The following is a 19,547-nucleotide window of genomic DNA, read 5'->3' on the forward strand; positions in this document are numbered from 1 at the left end:
ACATAAAACCAGCCAGTTACCAACAATAAAAAGAAAGTTAAAGTAATTTAATTGATCCACTCAAGGTAACTCCCATTAAGGATATTTTAGAATCCAAGTTAGAGGGAAAAAAAATGAACAGACTGAAATACTTTAGTACTCCACACCCTGAGATCACACACTAAGATCAATAAAGTTGAAGCCATCTGATGTCTATTCTGGAATGTAATCTTGGCTGATGAGCTGTGCCATGCCCATCTCTGAATTTGCCCTTTAGGACATCATTTTCCAATTAGCTGTTTCAATAGGACTCCCAAATGAGCTTTTGTCTATCATGAATTCATTGTTCTGAGCTGCAGTTCTACGCTGCTGGAGGCTCCCTGTTCTCAAACTGTAATTCCCAGCAGTCGTTTTCCCCACGTGTCCATAATCATCAAAAAACCTCCACAAAATACTCACAGCAGTTGGTCCAAGCTGCAAGAACTGATGGATGTTGCAGCACTGAGCCCCTCCAGCCCTTCAATGGTGTGGTCAGCCTGGAACATGTCATGTGGCTGTGACACCACACTGTCACTTACAGGGGAAATTCTGTGCTGAGGTTGGACTGGCAACTTCCACCCAGCCTTTCATCCTCTTGTGTAACATATCACTGAAAAGGGACTGCTGTGAGTGTAAGTAAAACCCAAGAGATGTGGAGCAGGCCAGGTGGATTTGTCCCTCTGATGGAGTAGGAATGGCTAAGCAAGTGACAGGCAGGTCTTTCCCAACAATTGGTGTTGGTTGGAGGCTCTGAGGACAGTTCCCAGAATTGCTCAGTGACACACCAACTCTACAGTTCAGTGCTGAACAGGAGTTCAGTGTCAGGGAAAAATATATTAACAGATGAATCAATTATTCAGCTAAGCTTAGGATTATCTGAACTAACCTGGCCATTTAAGATATTTACATCTGAATTATTATTAGACATGACAGCAGAGTTTGGAATCTACTACAAATAATTAGCATGGGATCCCAAAGGATTAAAAAAGAGTAAACAAGGATCCTGCCCCTTTAACATTTACATTCCTGAGTGTCTTATACTGGTATAGAAATTATAGTTATGCATCACCAACATACTGTGCTAGGAATTACCCCAAAACCTCAAACCACAATTTGATGACTCAGGAGGAAGACTTAAGGCAAACAGAGGTAGTAAAGAAGATGAAATATTAAGTTTAACTTGTCCTACTTAACAATTTGGGACCTTATTATTATTATCAAACTGTGGCACTTAGGATATGCTGCTTCTACAATTTTCACTAATTAGACACAGGGAAGGCACCAGAGAATTCTCTCAACCAAAAGGAACATCCCAGTAGGACTCACAAAGGTCCTTGAGGAAAAGGCAAACAAGTAGTTAAAGCCCTCATGTTGTCTGGAGGACAACAGGGCTCAGTCTCTGACAGAAATAGCCAGGGATAAACCACAAATCTTTGTTTCCACTGGCACTCCAAGAAAACACATCTCAGCCCAAATCCAGCTGTCAGCCAACCCCTGCCCTCACTTCACCTTTGTCTCCTTCTTCAACTTGGCCCTGTGTTTTAAGCTCTTCTTAAACAGAAAGAGAAGGCAAATTTTTCCTTCAAAAATACAACAAACTTGATTAAAATATCAATCCACCTTCACTGCAGAATTATGATCTGGTGGGGCAATGCATGAAAAACAATAAAATCCAGGGGATTTTATTCTATATAATGTCCTTACAGTAACCCCAGAAATGCTTCTATGCCAGGATACTCGCACCTGAGTAATGGAAATTCTAAAATTATATCATAAATAAGAAAAGACCAAAGTATCAAAATAAGAGTGAGACAAATCTTCAGCTTAACGATTCACTTGAGTAAATCAAACCTAGAATCAGGTCTCTGTTACAGTGATCATAGATCTGATGGGCATACAAGGATCATTCCAGTTATATATGAAGGCTACACAAATAGTCTTTAAATGACAAATATAACATACACAACCTGCTACCAGTTTTCTGACAATTATTTTAAAAATATGTTAGAACTAACAGAGCAACTCCCTTTTAAAAAGGTGAGATGATACACTGGCAAAAGCATTTAGGGGTCTGACTTTAGGAGGGGCAGCCAAGCAATGTGGCACATCCCCAAGAGCACATGTAATTCCTGGCAGATCAGCAGCATTATGTGACTGCTTCTATTCTTGCCTATCACCACTCAGGAACAATCAATTATTGAACTATTTGCTTTCTAAAGACACAGCCCTGGACAAGGCAGAAGACCTGCATGGAAATATCAGACGCTTGCTTTTTATTTAGCATGACTGGAGCTCTTGAGAGAGATAAAGTACAACTGTGTTGTTAAACACAATGTTGTGTTTTAAACAGTGGCAAAACATAATAGATTAAAAGCTGCCAAAATATCCGTTTTATCTTGGTACTGACAAGATATTCCCAAAGCATGCAAAGAACTTGCTTACAGAAGACACTAGACAAAGAAAGCTAGAGCATAAATTTACATTATCTTGACCAAGTAAATGGCAGAAAAGTTTTGAGTATTAGCGGAAGTTTTAATAAATCAATCAGAAACAGGGGAATCTTACCAGCACTCGATCTCCAATTTTGAGCTCCCTTTCTCCTTTCTTTAGTGATCCAGCTTCTGAGAGGTTTGATATAGATTCGCTGGCAGTTTTGGAAAGATTGCTAATCTGAGAAGGAGTTGCATGTTCCTTAGCAGCAAGAGGGGTTTTCTGTGGAATTCCTGAAGGGGGGAGTGCAGCAGTGGATGACACTGCACTAGCAGCTGATGTGGATGTTGGGGACGTGGCTCTCGAAGCATGAGCTGTCTGGGTACCGTTGGCTTCATCCTCTGTCACCACTTTCCTGGTCAGTTTGGACGGCCTTGTGAATATTCCCCTCAGGGGTTCACACTGGAAATAGCGAACTCCAGCCACTGAGCCATCGTTCTTCCCGATGGGCTCATCCAGGACAATCCCTGCCCACTGCCCTGGAGCAAACTGTGTTTCCCCCAGGAACTGGATGAAGCCGGGTTTGTTCCCATTGACCCAAACGCGCTCCCCGACTCTGAAATCATCCACAAACTCCTCGTGTGCATCTGTAGGGGCTGTGCTTGAGGTCCTCTCACTAGGAATTGTTTTTTCTGCTGGAGCTGGAAACAAAGCACAATGAGAAACAATGGGAATCAAATACATTAATATGCCAAAGAGCATCATTAATTAGTTTCAAAGTAACAATGTCCCTGATTAGGAGATCACAACTCCTAATTTTTCTGTGCAAATGCTGTAATCTCTGGAAAAAAAATAATTCAAAATCTAAGGACAGACACACTGAATGCATTTCATGAAGGTTTTTGTAAAAACCTTGTAAAAATCACAGGTCTGACTTCAAAAAACTCCCAGAGCATTATCATCATGAAAAGGTTTCTTTGAGGAAAATTGCTTGATCTCTGATTAATAACCTTTAGATTTTTTGTAAGTTCTACATGCAATTTTTTAAAATCAGAAATACAAGCAAAAATACACCAGTGTAAAGAGTAAAAATAGTGTATACAGCATTCAAGGTACTATTTGTCAGGAGATGAATGAGGTAATAATTAGGATATTTAACTATTCCTTACCAGCAGCAACAGGTGCAGGTGTTTTCAGCAATGTACCCCCATGCTTGATGGTCTTTGAAGGAGCCTTAAGTCCACTTGGTTTTAACATACTCATCTTTATGCAATACCAGTGGTTATCCTCCTCGTCTGTAGCAACTATCTTTTTCCAAACATGGAGAAATATATTGTTCAAGCTTTTTCAACTCTGGAATAAACCTGTATATAAGAAGATCAGACATGAGCGAAGTCAGCGTTAACTCCTGCAGAAGGGATTTTTATATATGCACAATCTGTGTATAAAATGCATTATAAAAAATGCTTTCCAGTAGGAAGCAGCAGCATTTCCAACTCCCCATCTTTTGAAGGCCACTTCCTATTTAAAATCTGAATCATCAAAAGAACTCACTTTGCTGAGCGCTGCTGTATTTATCTGGAGATTTAAACTAAAAGACTATTTTAAGAAAGAAAAACAAAGCCCTTAACAGCATAGCTATCATAACACATAGATTTAACTGCTGCACACACACAACTGTTTTCAGTCAGATTTTTCCAGTGTTGCAACATCCCAGCAAAACCAACTTGAGACTAGAGAAAAAAAACCAAGAGAAATCAAGACAGCCAGGAATTTGAGGATAAAAGGAGTAATGTTTCTAAGAGATTGGAACTGAAAAGCTTAAATTGTTTAAGAGTTACATGATGACAACTGAAAAGCAAAGAGCCACCTCAGCTCTCTGTGACCTCAGATCACAAGATACGCTGGCTCGCAGTCCCCACCAGTGCCCCAGCTAAGAGGAGGGACTCTTCCCAGCGTTGCTAGGATAGAACTTGGAAGCCAGCTCAAAGCTTTTCAGGGAACTGTTTTGCCACGGAGGCATCTTCTTTCTGATTACAAAAGCTTCAGAAAAGCTTTTTCATCTCCAAGGAAAAATCTGTATTTTTTTACCTTGAATGCGAATTCAAAGCGGAACTTCAAGGCGGCTGCTTTCCCCCCTCTTCAAAGGAATAAACTATTCTGTGTGAACACAGCTTGGCTTTGTGCTGACTTTTATATGAGGCACTGCCAGAACAGCAACACCACTTAAACAGCAGCAGCACACACCTAAACACAAACCTGAAGGGGAAAAGGAAACGGGCACGCAGTGAGTTTGCTCAACTGTTTGCTCAGAACACGTCAAACAAGAACTACAAAGCAGGTCTCAGTCCTGCCCTTTACTCAGCACTCTGGCACCTGTCAGGACAGAAAGTTGTGTAGCTGCAGCCTCCCAGGGGTGCAAACTGGGAGCTCAGCACCCAGTTAAAGGTAAAACAAACCTGTCAGGAGAGACAGCTCTGCTGCAGCAAGGAGAACCAAGGGGAATAAACCAACCCTATGTTTATGTACCAGTCTAAGATCTATCCCTCCTGTATTATGAATTATTAATCAGCATTCCTAAAATTCTATTCACTGCTTTGTGAACCTAAACACCAAAGTGAAACATTCCTTATGCTATTTCAAGACCTGCCATGCCAAATTCAAGGCATTTTCTAAGTCTGTAACAATGTTATATTTTAAAAAGCATGAATTACCACCTTGGATGTAATTGTGTTTGCCTACAATTTAAGTTCTTCTCCATGAAAATGAAGAAGTGCTGGGAAGATTTCTGAACTTTTTTTTCTATTGCTGCCAGAAGTTTGTCACCCATCTGCCTGCAGAGTTATGACTCTGCATCATATTTCCTTATCTTTGGTTTTAGAAATCTTCTAGAACTGCACTCTGATCTTAGACACCAAGGGCCTGAAAAGCTTTCTTTTCTCTTAAAAATGTGCTCTCTTCCTCAGGCTGCAAGCTCTATTCCCTCCTCTCCAATTCTAGCATCTCCATGATCAATTCCCTTATTTTCCTCAAACCATCAAAATCCATACAGAAAAACTGTTCAAGATAAAGAAGGATTTGGTACAATGAAGAAACAGAAGAAGCATCATGGTCAGTCCTTTTTAGTTTACAGTCAGTGCCAAAAACCAAATTGGCATAAATTTGGGCCAAGGGGAGTCCACCTTAAGGAAATTTTCTCCTAAAGCCTGGAAGCTGGAACTGTTCCCCAGCACTTTTCCATACATCACCTCTTTTTTGGCCCCCAAAGACCATTCCAGCACCACCACAACTGCATTGTGCAAGGACATGTATAGCAAGAGAAAGCACACACTACATTACTACCCAAATTAGACTTTGGCAGTTTCAGTTAATTATTTATTAATAGATGGTTAACAAGCCTCTGCTCAACAGAAAGTTAGAATGTTCTACCACTGCATTTCTTGGCTCAGGGTATTCATTCATAGTTTAATCTTGCTCTCCACAGTCATGGGTTATGTATTTGCTGTGTCATTTGCTTTTCTCAACACACAGGCCTTCAACTAGGCCAGAAGTAACACAATCCCTCATGTTCTGGTTTCAGAGGTACTGAAATTGTACCTTAATTCAGAAAAAAAAAATCAAAGCTAAGATTACAGGCAACACTTTTTGATAAATGACTGCCTCACTGCAATATTTAAAATGCAACTGCTGGTCGTAGGGACAGGGCCTTTGAAGCAGCATTGCCTAATGAAGCTCATAAAACACGTAAATTTGCATCAAGTGATTTTGAGCATTACATACTCCAACATATCCTAACAGGCTCCAGATGTCAATGATCTCATTTCAATTCTCATAAAAGACAGCAGCTCGCTGCTTGTCTCAATTTGTTCTCCCCTCCCTTGAATCTGTCTCAGCTCTCCTGAAAAAAGGATCCTTATAACCAATATTACTGTGTCCCAAAATATCCTACCATGAACCTAAGAGAAGGTTCAGAAAGCCTCTGATAATAAATTCCACTGAAGTGTTCTACCAACAACAAAACTGAGCACAAAAAGTGATTTTAAGCAAAGGCTTTTCACTTGTGACATTATTGGACATATATGACTACACACAATATGAATTTTAACTGATTAATGATATCCTTATTCTTATTTACTTTTTAAAGACTTCTAAGGATTACATGGATCAAGGAACAAGTTGGGAACCATTGGTTTAAGTAAATAAATCCTACTAATGTGCTATGTGGTAATAGATACAAATTCTGTTGGCAAGTTGATATTAAAAATAAGCAAATAAAATGTAGCCACATAATTACAAAATTACAAAAGCAGAATATTTTCCAAAAAAGGAATTCCTATAATAAAAAGAAAGCAGCTGTCCAATGTTTCTTTCAATACTATTTTCAACAAACAGTGCTCCAAAAAGAACTAAATTAAGTAAGAACACAGGGAGAAAAGCCTCATTCTACTTAACCCTGTAGTCACTACAAGAATTTAGGAGTACCAGTGGAACCACAGAATAGTTTAGGTTGGAAAAGACCTCTAAGATAATTAAGTCCAGCTTTACCTAGTTCTTCAAAACACTTCATATTAAAAAGATTAATATTTAACTTAGCTAACACCATTAATAGACTAAGTACCGCTGGAAAATGCCTTGCAATGCCAATGCATTTCCAAGCTCAAAAAGAGACCACTAATTTGTTCATTGTGCTGAGCATAGAGGTGCTTTGCAAAACACATATAAACAGTCATACTAAAAGACAAAGAGTAAATGTTCTGAAAGGGGTTTGTAGAACAAATAACTGCTGAAAAATCTCACAGGGCCCTATAAGCAGAGACCATCACATGCAACCCCTGTGGCAGTCAGTAATAAGCACCTGGAAAATAAATTCCCATGCCATGAAGAAAAGGTAAAATTAATAAATTAAAATTAAAATAAATTAAAATTAAAATAAAATTAAAATAAATCAGATAATCCTTTTGTAGAAAAGCTAAATGGCAAACATATTCCAAAGACCACCATGATGCAGTAACTTCACGTTCCTGAGAGAAAAACAAACTTAGCACAAGAAGCACTGTTTGAAATCTCTGCCTGAACAGCATTTCTTAAATACCTGTTTCATACTTGTCCAGCTGCTGCTGCCAAGCTTGAAGGAGCTCATGAATCATGCCTTAAATATCTGGAGTTTGGAGAAAGTAACTTGGAATTTTGAACCTGGAAAGATTTCCCTCCAGTCCATGAGTTACAACCAAGAGCTCTGACCCTACACAGTTATGAACACAACTCCTAAAATTATTGCAGTCTTAAAACTAAAGCACATAAACATGTTCTCTGTGATTCAGATCTAATTCCTACAGCTCCAAAAGCTGTATTTGCAGTCTCCTGGGCTGTTATTACACTCCTGTAAAAAGTGAGTATATATATTTACAAAAGCACTTAATAGTTTTAGTTGAATTTTATAAGCTTTTGAAATTCATACCTGATTTAAAAATACAACCCCATTTTGGCTTTGAACAAAATCAATGCCTTCTCCTTGCACTTCTCTATAGCTTGCTACCTCTTGGGAGAATATTTCTTTGTGTGCAAGAATGAGCTGGATCAGAGTCAAACTTATGGAAGATTCTGGGGGGAGTAATTAATGTACAGCAGGTGCACAAACTGACCAGACTGGGACATGGCAAACAGCATCCTTACAGGAACAATTCTGGATGAAGGGGACACAAGAGAAGCTGAATCCTGGAACAAAAATCTTCCTAATCCTTACTCGCCCTCTGCTGCATTCTGGGTCTGTTGGACAAATTCCTTACTGGGCACCCAAAAAGTCTGAACAACCACTCTGCAAGCAATGGATTACATTTACAATGAAATACTGCAGAGCACAAATATCCACTGTAAATGTCTCACTCAGCTTCAAAGCCAGCCCTGTACAATTACAAGTTGCTAAACCAGAAGGATGGATTTGGAAGCCCTCATGCATTCACTTTGCTGAGCTTCTCTGGAGTGATGCAGCACTCTTGATGTTCCTGGCCACACACTATTTAAATACAACTATTTTGGAGCAATGAACTCACATCCAGGTCTCTCTGCATTGATCCACTGAAGCCAGACAATGAAAAGGCAAATGAACTCCTCTCTGCCCTCACTCTCCTGACTTACTGCAAATTCCATGTGTTTTGTCAGCTCTGATGCATTTATTGAATGAGCAGCAAGTTCAGACTGAAACACACCAGAAAGCACCGTAGGCATTTGTTAACAAAGCGAGGCACAAACAGCAAATTATGGTGGGACTGAGGTAACACCCTCTGCAGAGGCCACTGTTAAACCAAACTGAGCATCTGAGCATCACTCGAGGATTTAACTGCACTGCTCAGGGATTACACTGTGGAATTAGAGGCATCTTCAGGTATCAGTCACACTGAAACTAATATAATTTAAGAAAGAATTTATATATAAAACTGAAAACAAACAGAATTAAGAATTAAAGATTTCAATACAAGAAGAGCTGGCATTTGGAAGTCAATATTTGATTACTCATTCAACACACAGCAACTAGAGAAAGGGAGCATTTAAAAACACAGCTTCAGTTTCATTTTGTCTTACAGAAACCATTGATTTTTATGTCAACTAGTCAAATAATGTTATGTTCTGAATTTAGCCTTCAGATACATCACTATTAGAAGACATTATTTAATTCAATGTTTTTTGTGCCAAGTGCCATGAAAACTTTATTTGGGTTACTATGCTCTGCTTATTGTCCACATCAAAACATGATGCTGGTACCTGCCCATCAGACCAATGTTTTGTACCTCACCTTTAAAGGTAGAAAAAAATTGCATTTATAACTCAGCCAATCAGGTGGAAAATAACAAAAGAAATCCAGACTTTTCAGATCTGTTGTTTGCAGGTACTGGAACAGGAAATAAAAACTTTGTAAGAAAATAAGCAAGAAGGTCTCATAACTTATTCAGGATCCTTATGACATTCTGCTTTCCAGCCCAATCCAACATAACCATCATAGGAATTCCAGAGGTAAACCCTCCACAAAGGCAAACACTTAACCTACAGGAATCTCACAGCCACAGTTTCTTATATTCTATTTTTAACATAAATAAGAATTTTACTAGGGACAGACTCTTGAAAAAGTGCATCTCTCCTTAATTTAACCAGGCATAACTATTAAATTAACAGAGCAAAAGCAATTCTTTCTCTTCTGAAGTGTCTTCATCGTAGCTACCAGGATAACTCCAGGAAATTACTGCTGTGTGCAAGTTTTAGTAGGGCTTTAGTCTAACCCAAACACAGCTTGCTTTTGCTGCCATAATAACACGAGCCCAAAGCCTGCAGGAATTTGGGAAGTTTGCCCACTGGAATGACACAGCTCCTCTGACAGTGGCACTGATGTGAGGAACTCAACCTGAAACAAAGAGTGGCAAAAACCAACAAAACTGAAACAGAGCTATCCCATCAGTGGCAGAGGGCCCGAAAAACCTTCTAACTGTTTTCCAGGGAACTGGTTTAGATAAACATCCCTTCAACTGAGACACACAGTGTGTGTTTAGTGAGAGAGGAGCACACAGGGATCTCCAGAGCAATCCCAGGGCTGTAACACAAACACTCAGCCTTGTCATCACTCATCCCACCATCAAACCACCGCACCCGGGTCTAAGGACATCCCCAGAAATAGCTCCTGGGTTTTTCTCCAAAGAAAAAATCCCACTTTCCTTAAGATCTCAAAGATGCTCTCTCTGTCTTCTACACTGAGAGGGACTGAGGAAGAATGTTTGGGAATCCCAAAACCCCACAGCGCTGTCCCTCATTAAGTACTTGGGAACCTACAGCTCAACCAGCAACTTCAGATTTATTTTTCAACTGAAATCTAAAGTAGAAGTTGTATTTCTGTACCACAGGGATGACTGGAACTCTCCTCCATGTGAATTCACAGATCCCAGGGTATTCAGAACCAAAGACTTTTAGATCATCTTTCAACATCAGCCAGGCTTGCACACAAATCTGTATTTGATTTTGACCTGCTGGGTAATTTCAACTAAATAAAATAAAAAGCAGGAGATCTCTAATAAAAATAAATCTTATTCCTACAAGTTTCACAGAAGTAGGTGCCCAGGAGTGAGACTTATATTTAAAGAGTTTTGAGTTTCTCCCAGTACCTTCAGAACAACTGATTTCTGAAGCAAATTTGCCATCAAATTTGCAATCAAAGCAGGTTATCAGTTTGTTAGGAGATAATATAAAAACTGAGCTTAAGAAAGGCAACCATTATGAGGCCTAAATCCACTGAAAATTTGTTTTAGGGAATTGCTAAGTTGCTAAATAAGATGCAAGGCTGTTTTCCTACCTTGGGAAGTGCAGGATAGTTGCTGCAAATTGTATAAACAGGATTTTCCCAGCACACGCCAGGGAAAGGGAAAAGGTGGGGTGAATTTCTATAACTCAGAAACTGTACTAAGAAGCAGCTGAATCAGATCAAAGATAGTAAGAGGCTTAGGACCTGAAACCATCAGTCAGATATTACAGCACTGCTATGAGGAAGGTAATTCATCAAAGTTTCAGCTCTGCTTATGGACTTTAATTCTGCATCAAGGACATTTTAAGTCACCCTGTTTTATCATTCTAGAACTTGCTATGATCATTCAGATTCCTAAATGCCTCAGGATCCTCAGTGAAGAAACAGTGAAACACAGATTGTTGAATATGAAGCACAAATGAGAGGATGTCTAAAAAACTATTTCAGGCCAGCAATTTGAGAGTAATTTTTTCTCAGTCTATTGCTATTTCAAACACAGCCTGATGAGTATCTTTAAAAAGATTCTGCCTATATTTAATTAATCAGGAAGAGCTGATAATTGTTAATATGATGCAAACTCTTAACACTTCAAGTTACCACTGTGCACACAGATTATAAAAACACTGCTGCTCTGGTCTATTAAAAGATCAGAAAGCACATGATCCTCCCTCCTCAGCACATCATTCCCTACAGAAGAAGTCAAGGATTGAGGAGTAGAGAAACTTTCCAACTAAGTAAATAATTGCCACCTCTTCTGGTAAGCCCATTATCATCACTCACTAATTTTCCTACATTTTTCTCAGGAAATTCTTGTCTTTCCCAAAACACTTCCATTTCAGTAAGAAAAAGAACAGTTTGTTTGATTGTCCATACTAATTTCTGTTGATGATAATGCACTTCAGCCATCCCAGTAAGTGCAATCAGTCAGAATAAAATGATGACTTCGGAATAGCAGTCTCAAGTTTAAGTTGTTTGGGATCTACAATTTAAATTTTGGGAAAGAATATATCATCTCCTGTCAGCCTCAGATCCCAAAGCATTTAAAGGCACAAAGACTTCTCCCTAATACAATTACAACCAAGGCAGCTAAAACAAAGATGCTGCTTTTTATAGTAAGGATTTAATTCTGATAGACTTGGGTGAAACTGTAACTGTTTCACACTGGGTGAAAACATCAAGTCAGCTGTCTCTTTTTAGCTCTCTGTGTTCTTAGCCTTTGAAATCAGCACCATGACTGCTGCAGGGTTGGCAGAGAGCTCAGGACAAGTACAAATTCAGAACTTGGATAAATACTGCTGTGATTGAGTGGATGCTGCTGTCAAGCAGAATAGCAGAATGAGAGTGTCAAATAAGCTGATTCTATACAATATTGAGTTTCTCTCTCTGCCTTGCAATTTCCCCTCATAACAAGCTAAAAATATAGACAGTAAGATTAAAAAGATCAGGGGAAATTAGCAGCTTGTAATGGTGGCTCTTCTGGAAACAGTGGAGATGTATCTTATAAATTAAAAGAACATATGGTACTATTCTTATGAGTTTGTACAAATAATTAATGAGATGTTCCAAGTGGAAAAACTTAGGTGGGTATTCAAGCACAAACTTGTACAAGCCTGTCCTCAGATACATCTGAATCCTTCACAGCCCAGTACCAGATTTGTGGGTATTTCTAAGGATCAGTCACAGAGTGCAGTTTCACTCTGCAAAAACAAATGGATGTGGAGGACAGACACCTGCACCAGCACGAGGTGTTTAAATCATCAGGGAGATGCTGACAGAGTTCTGCTGGTCAACAGCAACGAAAAGGTTGCTCCAGCAGGAACTGGCATGGGGCTGGGGGGCAGCTGAGATTACAGCTAATGCAGTATATAATTGCCTTTCATGAAATAACAAAACACCATCCATCTGAGGCATTTCCAAACATGCTGCTCCAATAAGGATTCCAGTGAGTTACTCTTTATATGTGCCAGCAGAGCCAGTAGTCCCTAAGGAATGCCAGAGGATTAAACAAGAGCTGCATTCATTCATGGTTGTCATGTTCAAACATTAGAAAACTTGCATTCAACATACAGAGTTAACATTTGACCCGAGTGTTTTAGAAAGAGAAAGAAAAGCAGCTCTGAAAAATCATATTGGCAAGGCAGAGCTCTCTATTTCTTTTTAAGGAGGATCTATCGTGATATATTCTCAGTCCCTCCCAAGAAAAACTTTAACAGGGCTAAAAGGGAGGAACACTACAGGAATTATGCAATCTGCACAAGCTGAGTAAATAAAGGCTGCCTTGGGTATCCACAGTCAGAAGATGGCAAACATCAACCTGAAAGTCAGACAGGAAATCTTCAAGAGCTCTAGGAAGTCGTAGCAATCAGCAGAGTGAGCACTGCTCCTTCCTACAGCATAACCACACGAGGAAAGAGGCTGCTATTCCCTACGGAATACATCTGGAATGAGCATACAAGACAGCTGGTGTTCTGCCCTCCCTAGAAAACTGGGATCTTCTTTTTAAGTGAAACCATACAAATTATGTAAAACTCTTTTTTTGCCAAATAAAATCTCCCTCTTGTTCCCTAAAGAGACGGACATTTCAGGTCACATTTCCAAGCTTTTCTGCTTCAGACAACTCACCCCTCTCCCTTCAGTACACAGAATGATTTAGTGCACTGTAGCACAGACAGAAAATCTGCCAGCACATATACAAGGACTAGGCAGGAAGAGAATCCTGAAATATTGTCATTTTACAAGCAAGAACTAACAATCCTCAACATGTAAAAGATGAACAGTTCAGCTTTCCTTGGAAAAAGAAATGCTGCTGTGGGTGGAGGGGAGGTGTTTACTTTTCCTCCACAGTTTCTACTTTGCAATCTTCCTACTCTTGCAGCAGGTGCACATGGACACACTTCAGGAAAACCACTCTCTGCCGCTGGTAGTTTCAAATTTACATTGCATTCAGAATGCATATTTCTGTTCTTTCAGTAAAATACTTTGCAAAGCAGCTGGCATTAAGGCACTTCCTCTTTTGTACCTCTTTTTCTTTCTTCTTCCTACGTGTCAACACAAGTATCACATGTTTTAAAATCCTTCTGCTCAAAGATCTCAAAGCAACCTGTGAACTTCTATAAAACCCTGCCCATTCTGCACAGTGGGTAAGCAAAGAGGTAGGGAACAAACCTTCATTTCACAGTCATATTTTTAATCATCAACATATACAATTACAGAGTAAAATTTCCTCCCCATGCTCTGTTTTGGAAAATTTCTTTGGTGTTGGCTTTTGTTTGTTTATATTTTGAAAAATTATTTAAAGTATGGAATCAGAACCAAGATGAAAGGGAGAAGTAACTCCTGATTTTTTTTATGTAGCAGGAATCACATTGCCCTGTGAGTAACAGCACTAATTACCTTGTGCCCCATGACAGCTATGGCACAGAAAAGGGAGCACTGCATGGCCTGAGGTACAGCACTATAGCGGGAACAAGAGGGGCCTGGAGCAGCGCCTGTGCCTGGGAATCCCGCAGCTCTGACACTGCCTAGAACATGGCAGCAAACTCTCCTGAGCCACCTGAGGGGATGCCAGAGCAGCTCACCTGGAAACCAGTAGCTTTTATAACAACGCGAGGATGGTGAGCGGCCATTAAAAAAAAAAACAAATCCCAAACCGATAAGGTAGATTATTAGTAAAATATCCGTATGTAAATGCAGGATACTGGGAATTGCGGATCAGCACTTACCAAGGAATATAAGGAACACCCAAACCTCTTCCCTCAGAATCAGCCGCTCAAGCCACCACTAACACAGCACAGCGCCGCAGCTTCCCAGGGCGAGACTCGAGCAGAGGCTGCGATCCGACCTTCGTGTCCCCGCTCCGGACAACCACCCCGCGGGCTGAGGGAGACGAGGCCGCCCCGCTGCTGCTCCGCACCGGCCCCACGTCCGCAGCGCCCCGTCCCGCCGGGGCTCGGCCGGGCCCCCGCTGGAGCGGCCGCTGCGGGGCGGCGCGGGTAGCACGTGTGGCGGCCGCTAACAGCCCTCAGCGCCGGGGCCCGGCCCGCCGCCCCTCACGGCTTCACTGCCTCCCCTCACGGCCCCGCCGCTGGCCCTCACGGCCCCTCAGCGCCGACCCCCGCGCCCTCAGACCCGCCCAGCGCGGCGCCCGGACGGGAAGCACGGAGGCCCCGAGGCGGGAGGCGGCGGCCGCGGCTCCCCCCGCCCTCAGGCGCCGCCGTCGCCCCGCGCGCTCCCCAGGGCGGCCCCCCCCCCGGCTCCGCCGCCTCACCGGCCCCGCCGCCAGCGCACCTCCCGCCGCCTCCTCCGGCTGCTGCTCCCGCTCCCGCTCCTGCTCCCGCTCCCCCTCTGCAGCGGCGCCGCCCCGGCTGGCAGGAGGCGGAGCGGGGCGGGCACAACGTCTGCGCCCGCCGGGGCGGGGACTGCACCAGCAGCAGCGGCACCGGCGGTGCCCCCGAGCTCCCCGCGCCCCCTCCTCTCTCTTTGTCCGCCCCCCGCTTTGTTCGCCCCGCGGCAGCCGCAGCTCGGGGCAGGGAGCGGCTGTGCCCCGGCTCGGGGTGAGCCCGCCGCACCCGGTGGTCCCGGAGCCGCCGCTGCGGCACAGCCCGGCTGGGTGGGAGGGGGAGAGGGTGGGCACAGACGGGGAGGTGTGAAGCACATCGCTCTAGTGGGTGAATAACTTCACTGTCTGCTGCTTCGCTCCATTTTCCTTTTGTCCTGATGCCCAGAAATTTATGATGCAGAAATTTATCATCCCAAAGTACTGAATATTTTTATTTTCATTGTGTTTGTGAAGCAACACAGTGGAAGCTGGCGTTACCCAACTGCTAAAGTTTAAACAGCTGGAGCAGCAGCTCCAACGCCATCATCAACAATTTAATACCGATTTTCAAGGCTGAATCAAAGAGCTCTGCTCCACTTCTTCCCCTCTTATGAAGAGGCAGCAGAGCCCAGCCAGAGCTGGCCCATCACCGCTGAATTCCTCACAAAGCAAACCTCAGTTTGCAGTCTCATAGCTTGTTTGGTTTCTGCATGATGCCATTCGAACAAAAGGGTGATGAGAAAGCAGTTCCACTGCTGGGAACTGATTGCAATTTGTGTTTCATTTTGGCTTCGTTCTTTGGCATAAATCCAGCACAGTAAAGTACAAAATGCTGTGAAGCCCTCCCCCAAATAATAGGTTTCAACTACATCAGCATTCAGCAATGTTTGTTAGAATTTCACTTCCTAAACTTTAAACAGAATCTCTTGCCATGGTCATTATATGGTGAAACAGATATTTGAATCCATGTACAGCCCCCCCTCTTTCTCCCTGCAAAATCTGATAAAAGTTTTGCTGAATAAGGATTCAGGGTTTAAACATTGGCTTCTATTTAGAAGTGCAGACCCAGCAAAGAATCACTTTTTAAAAAAAAAAAATGACCCTGCAGCCCCTAGCAATGGAAATAATCCCTAACACAAAAAGTGCAGTAAGGGTAGAAACTGGAGAGCTGTACTATCTTTACAGAACACTTGCCTAAAATATCTGCTGGCTTGAGGGCTGCAGTGGTGAACCTTTGTGCTTTTTTGATCTGATGCTAATGTAGAATGGGTTTTTCTCTAAGTGTTTCTATAATTCTCCATCATTAATTTAATGTTTTGTCTCTCAGTTAATTTGCAACCATGTAAGTCCATCTCAAATGCTCGCAGTTCAGTGCACAGCATTAAAATTGTATAAGCAATATCAGACTGATGCATCTAGGACAGAGCACAGCAACCACAAGACAGCTTAAAGATGAAAACTAGAAGTTGCAACTTTGTGCTGCTGTTGTTGAACTTGTCATTGTGTGGAAGCAGGAACAGTGGGGAAGTAATGGATAAAAAATAGTTTAAATGTGTAAATAGTTTGCTTCACTCCCTTGCAACGCTATGGTAAAAATGTCCTGGACTAAGAACTGAGAATGTCACACAGATCAGATCAAGGAAATGTGCTACTGTTTTTTTCCAGGAATTTCCTACTGAACAGACTTAAAGATCCCGTAGTCCTGTAGGAAAAGAGAGTTTGTTATCCATTCTTTGACCAGAATCAACTTTATCCCATGAAAATGTAGCTTTGGAGCAACTGTAACTTCAATTCATCCCAGCTGGAAATGACTGACAGCCTCTGTACCCATCTGGGTATGAGGAGGGCACAGCCAATTTGTAGGAATCATGGTAATAAAAGATCCTGATACTAGAAACCACACCCCTATACAGGATTACATATAATTGAAAGCCAGAATATCTTTGATTCCAGTCCTTGTGGCTCTGTTTTCTGATCTGCATGATCCAATCGGGCAACAAATAATATATAGGCATTTTCATAATTCCATGAGAACAGGAATTGCTGGATGCTCCAGGGAAATTCAGGATGCTGACATAACTACTGGCATCCTGGCCACAAGTACAAGGCTCCCTTTAAAATTAAAATTGTTCTCAATAATGTGGAAACACTAGTTGCAGTTGTTTCTGCCCTTTTTCAGATTTGTGAAGGGTCCAAGGTTGTTGAAGCTCTCTAAAGAGCTAAAATGTTGTCCTTTAAGAACTGAATGTAAGGATCTCTTGACTGAAAAAATCCATTTTTCTATTCAATGGGATGTATTCACCCAAGTATGAGAATTTTCAGTAAAGATTTTTTTTCCATCTGAATGATCTCTTCAATATGCACATCTGGCAATTCCTATACAGAAGTGATGGTCACATCTGCTACAGAAAAGGCAGCTAATTGCTTTCTTTTTAATCTCAGAAGTGCTGCTTCAAAAATCCCAGCATTTGCACTACTATTTTCTGTAATTTATTTTCTGTAAAGGTTGAAGTCTTTTCACTGCTAATGTACTTACTGGTTCCCTTCCCCAGGCCAGCCAGACTACCCAGCAGAAATAAAAGAAAAAGCTCTCCAAACCCATGTTCTTTGTTGAGCTACTCAAGACAAGCTTTCATCAATTTTACATTATTTGTTCTACAAAACATGGGTAAAACAAGAGAACAGTATTTTAACAAATTAAAAAAGAATCCTTCCTGCACTCTGGTTTAAACAAGATACTTAAATTAACAATAATGTTCCTCTTGATGAGTGTTTCATTTCCCTGATAACTGAGAAACCAGTCTATTAATAAAGATGCAAATCATTCTAGCACTTATGTAAATACCAATAAAAGATGAATTCTCACCTACAGCGAAGCAAAGCAGAAGGATTTTGTTCCTATTGAGTGCTGATTTCTAAAGAAAGGGTAAATAGATGTTCATTCAGTCACAGGTGACAACTAAACACATGTTGCAAAAAATCTTATGTAACATCTCTGCTGCTGTAGTTGTCTGAAGTCTAGGAAGTGTCCAATTGTCACACAGTAATTACCACATTATTAAATCCATCCTGTTTTCAAGCTACTCCAGGAATCACGACCAGTTCCTCCCCCTGACTCATCCCCTCCCACCCCCCAAAATGTAGCAATGACTCTGCACTGTATTCTTAGGAACAGCATCAATCTTCAGTGGCATTCCCTTCCCAGGGGCAGCGCAGCCATGGCACAGAACGAAGGTGCTACGGGGTTCCATGGCAACTGAAACACTTTAATTATATTGGAGCTTTTTCCTCCTCTTCATTTTTCCTTTTTTTTTTTTTTTTACCCAGCTATGCTGCCTCACAGAGCTTGCAGTGAAATAATTATTTTTAGCAGCTACCACAATTCTTTCTAGAACTCAGCTATGTCTCTTTCCTTGACGTTTTGAGCACTGTGAATTGGGTTATAAAAATTTAGAGTCAGAAAGTTGGATCTTCTTAAGACACAACTTCCCTCCTGACTAATACCCAGAATATTTGCAGAGATTTGATTTCTGAAGATGTGCATGAGCCTTTTTAAATATTTCTGGTGTTCCAAGTACTGTAAATAAACACGAGGACTATGCCAACAGGAATCTGTGGGAAAATTTGAGTGATGCCTGCTCATGCTATACCCACCTCATTACAGATTTTATTACTCATTCATTTTAGTAAACTCTAATCTAGGTTATTATGCCACACCCATCACCATGGGAATGGCACTTAAAAGGACTCAAAATAGTTTGCCATTCAGCTTTTCCTTGGGATTTAAGAGTGTGATCTGATTGCAGTTTCAATATACAAAACCCATTTGAGTAGTTACAGCTGACAGCTTAAAAACCTCACTGATTACCAGCATCTTCAGTGCAACAATATGTAGCACTTGATAGAACAGTGAATTAGATAAATAGCTAAGAGATGCAGATGAATGAATTCCTCATCATGAGAGAAGCAGCAGAGATAACTCCCCATCCCTAATTAACTGTGTGTCTTACAGCAGAGTAAATGCAGGAGGAGTTTTACTTACTGGTTCAGTTTTCTCACAGCACTATCCATGCTGACTGACACCTCCAAAGAAAGGACAATTCCAAAGAGAAGATTTAAAAGAACAATTTAAAAGATACCTCTGAGTGCTCTCAAGGAATTTTGTATCATTATCCTTATTTGAAATTAAATTACTAAAAATAAACACAGAAATTAAACAGTCCCTGCCTGCTTTTCTGAGATCAAAACATACCACAAATATATTAAGAAAAAAAAAAATAGCATTACAGGAGCATTTATAACATTGCAGTTTGAAAGACAAAAAAAATAACAAATGAAAGTACTTCAGTCACAACTGTTTTGCTTATCTGTTGTGACCAATTAATTATGTGGAAGGGTAATTGAGAATGGACCACACAGAGCACTAAAAGGTTCTAAGCACATAAAGATGATTTTTATCTTGTGTACTCTTCTGCCTTGCTCACAGAAATCACAAGCACT

At 41.1% G+C, this 19,547-nt stretch overlaps 1 protein-coding gene across 7 annotated transcripts in view; it reads right to left on the reverse strand.

Annotated features, from left to right (window-relative positions):
* CLIP1 (CAP-Gly domain containing linker protein 1) overlaps positions 1-14,628 on the reverse strand; it is a 60,765-nt gene extending 46,137 nt beyond the window's left edge. For 2 of the 7 annotated variants that reach the window (XM_019008369.2, XM_019008368.2), the window contains exons 1-3: positions 14,452-14,628; positions 3,618-3,812; positions 2,584-3,149 (exon numbers count right to left, since the gene is read on the reverse strand). In XM_019008369.2, the coding sequence (XP_018863914.1) occupies positions 2,584-3,149; positions 3,618-3,711 (660 nt within the window). In that variant the 5' untranslated portion in view covers positions 3,712-3,812; positions 14,452-14,628. The remainder of the gene's footprint in view (positions 1-2,583; positions 3,150-3,617; positions 3,813-14,451) is intronic. The other 5 variants (XM_015644144.3, XM_015644143.3, XM_015644148.3 and 2 more) reach the window with 3 other exon arrangements.
* Between the last annotated feature and the right edge of the window lie 4,919 nt (positions 14,629-19,547).

The sequence above is a fragment of the Parus major genome, chromosome 15 (assembly GCF_001522545.3).
Source record: "Parus major isolate Abel chromosome 15, Parus_major1.1, whole genome shotgun sequence".
NCBI classification, from domain to species: Eukaryota; Metazoa; Chordata; class Aves; order Passeriformes; family Paridae; genus Parus; species Parus major.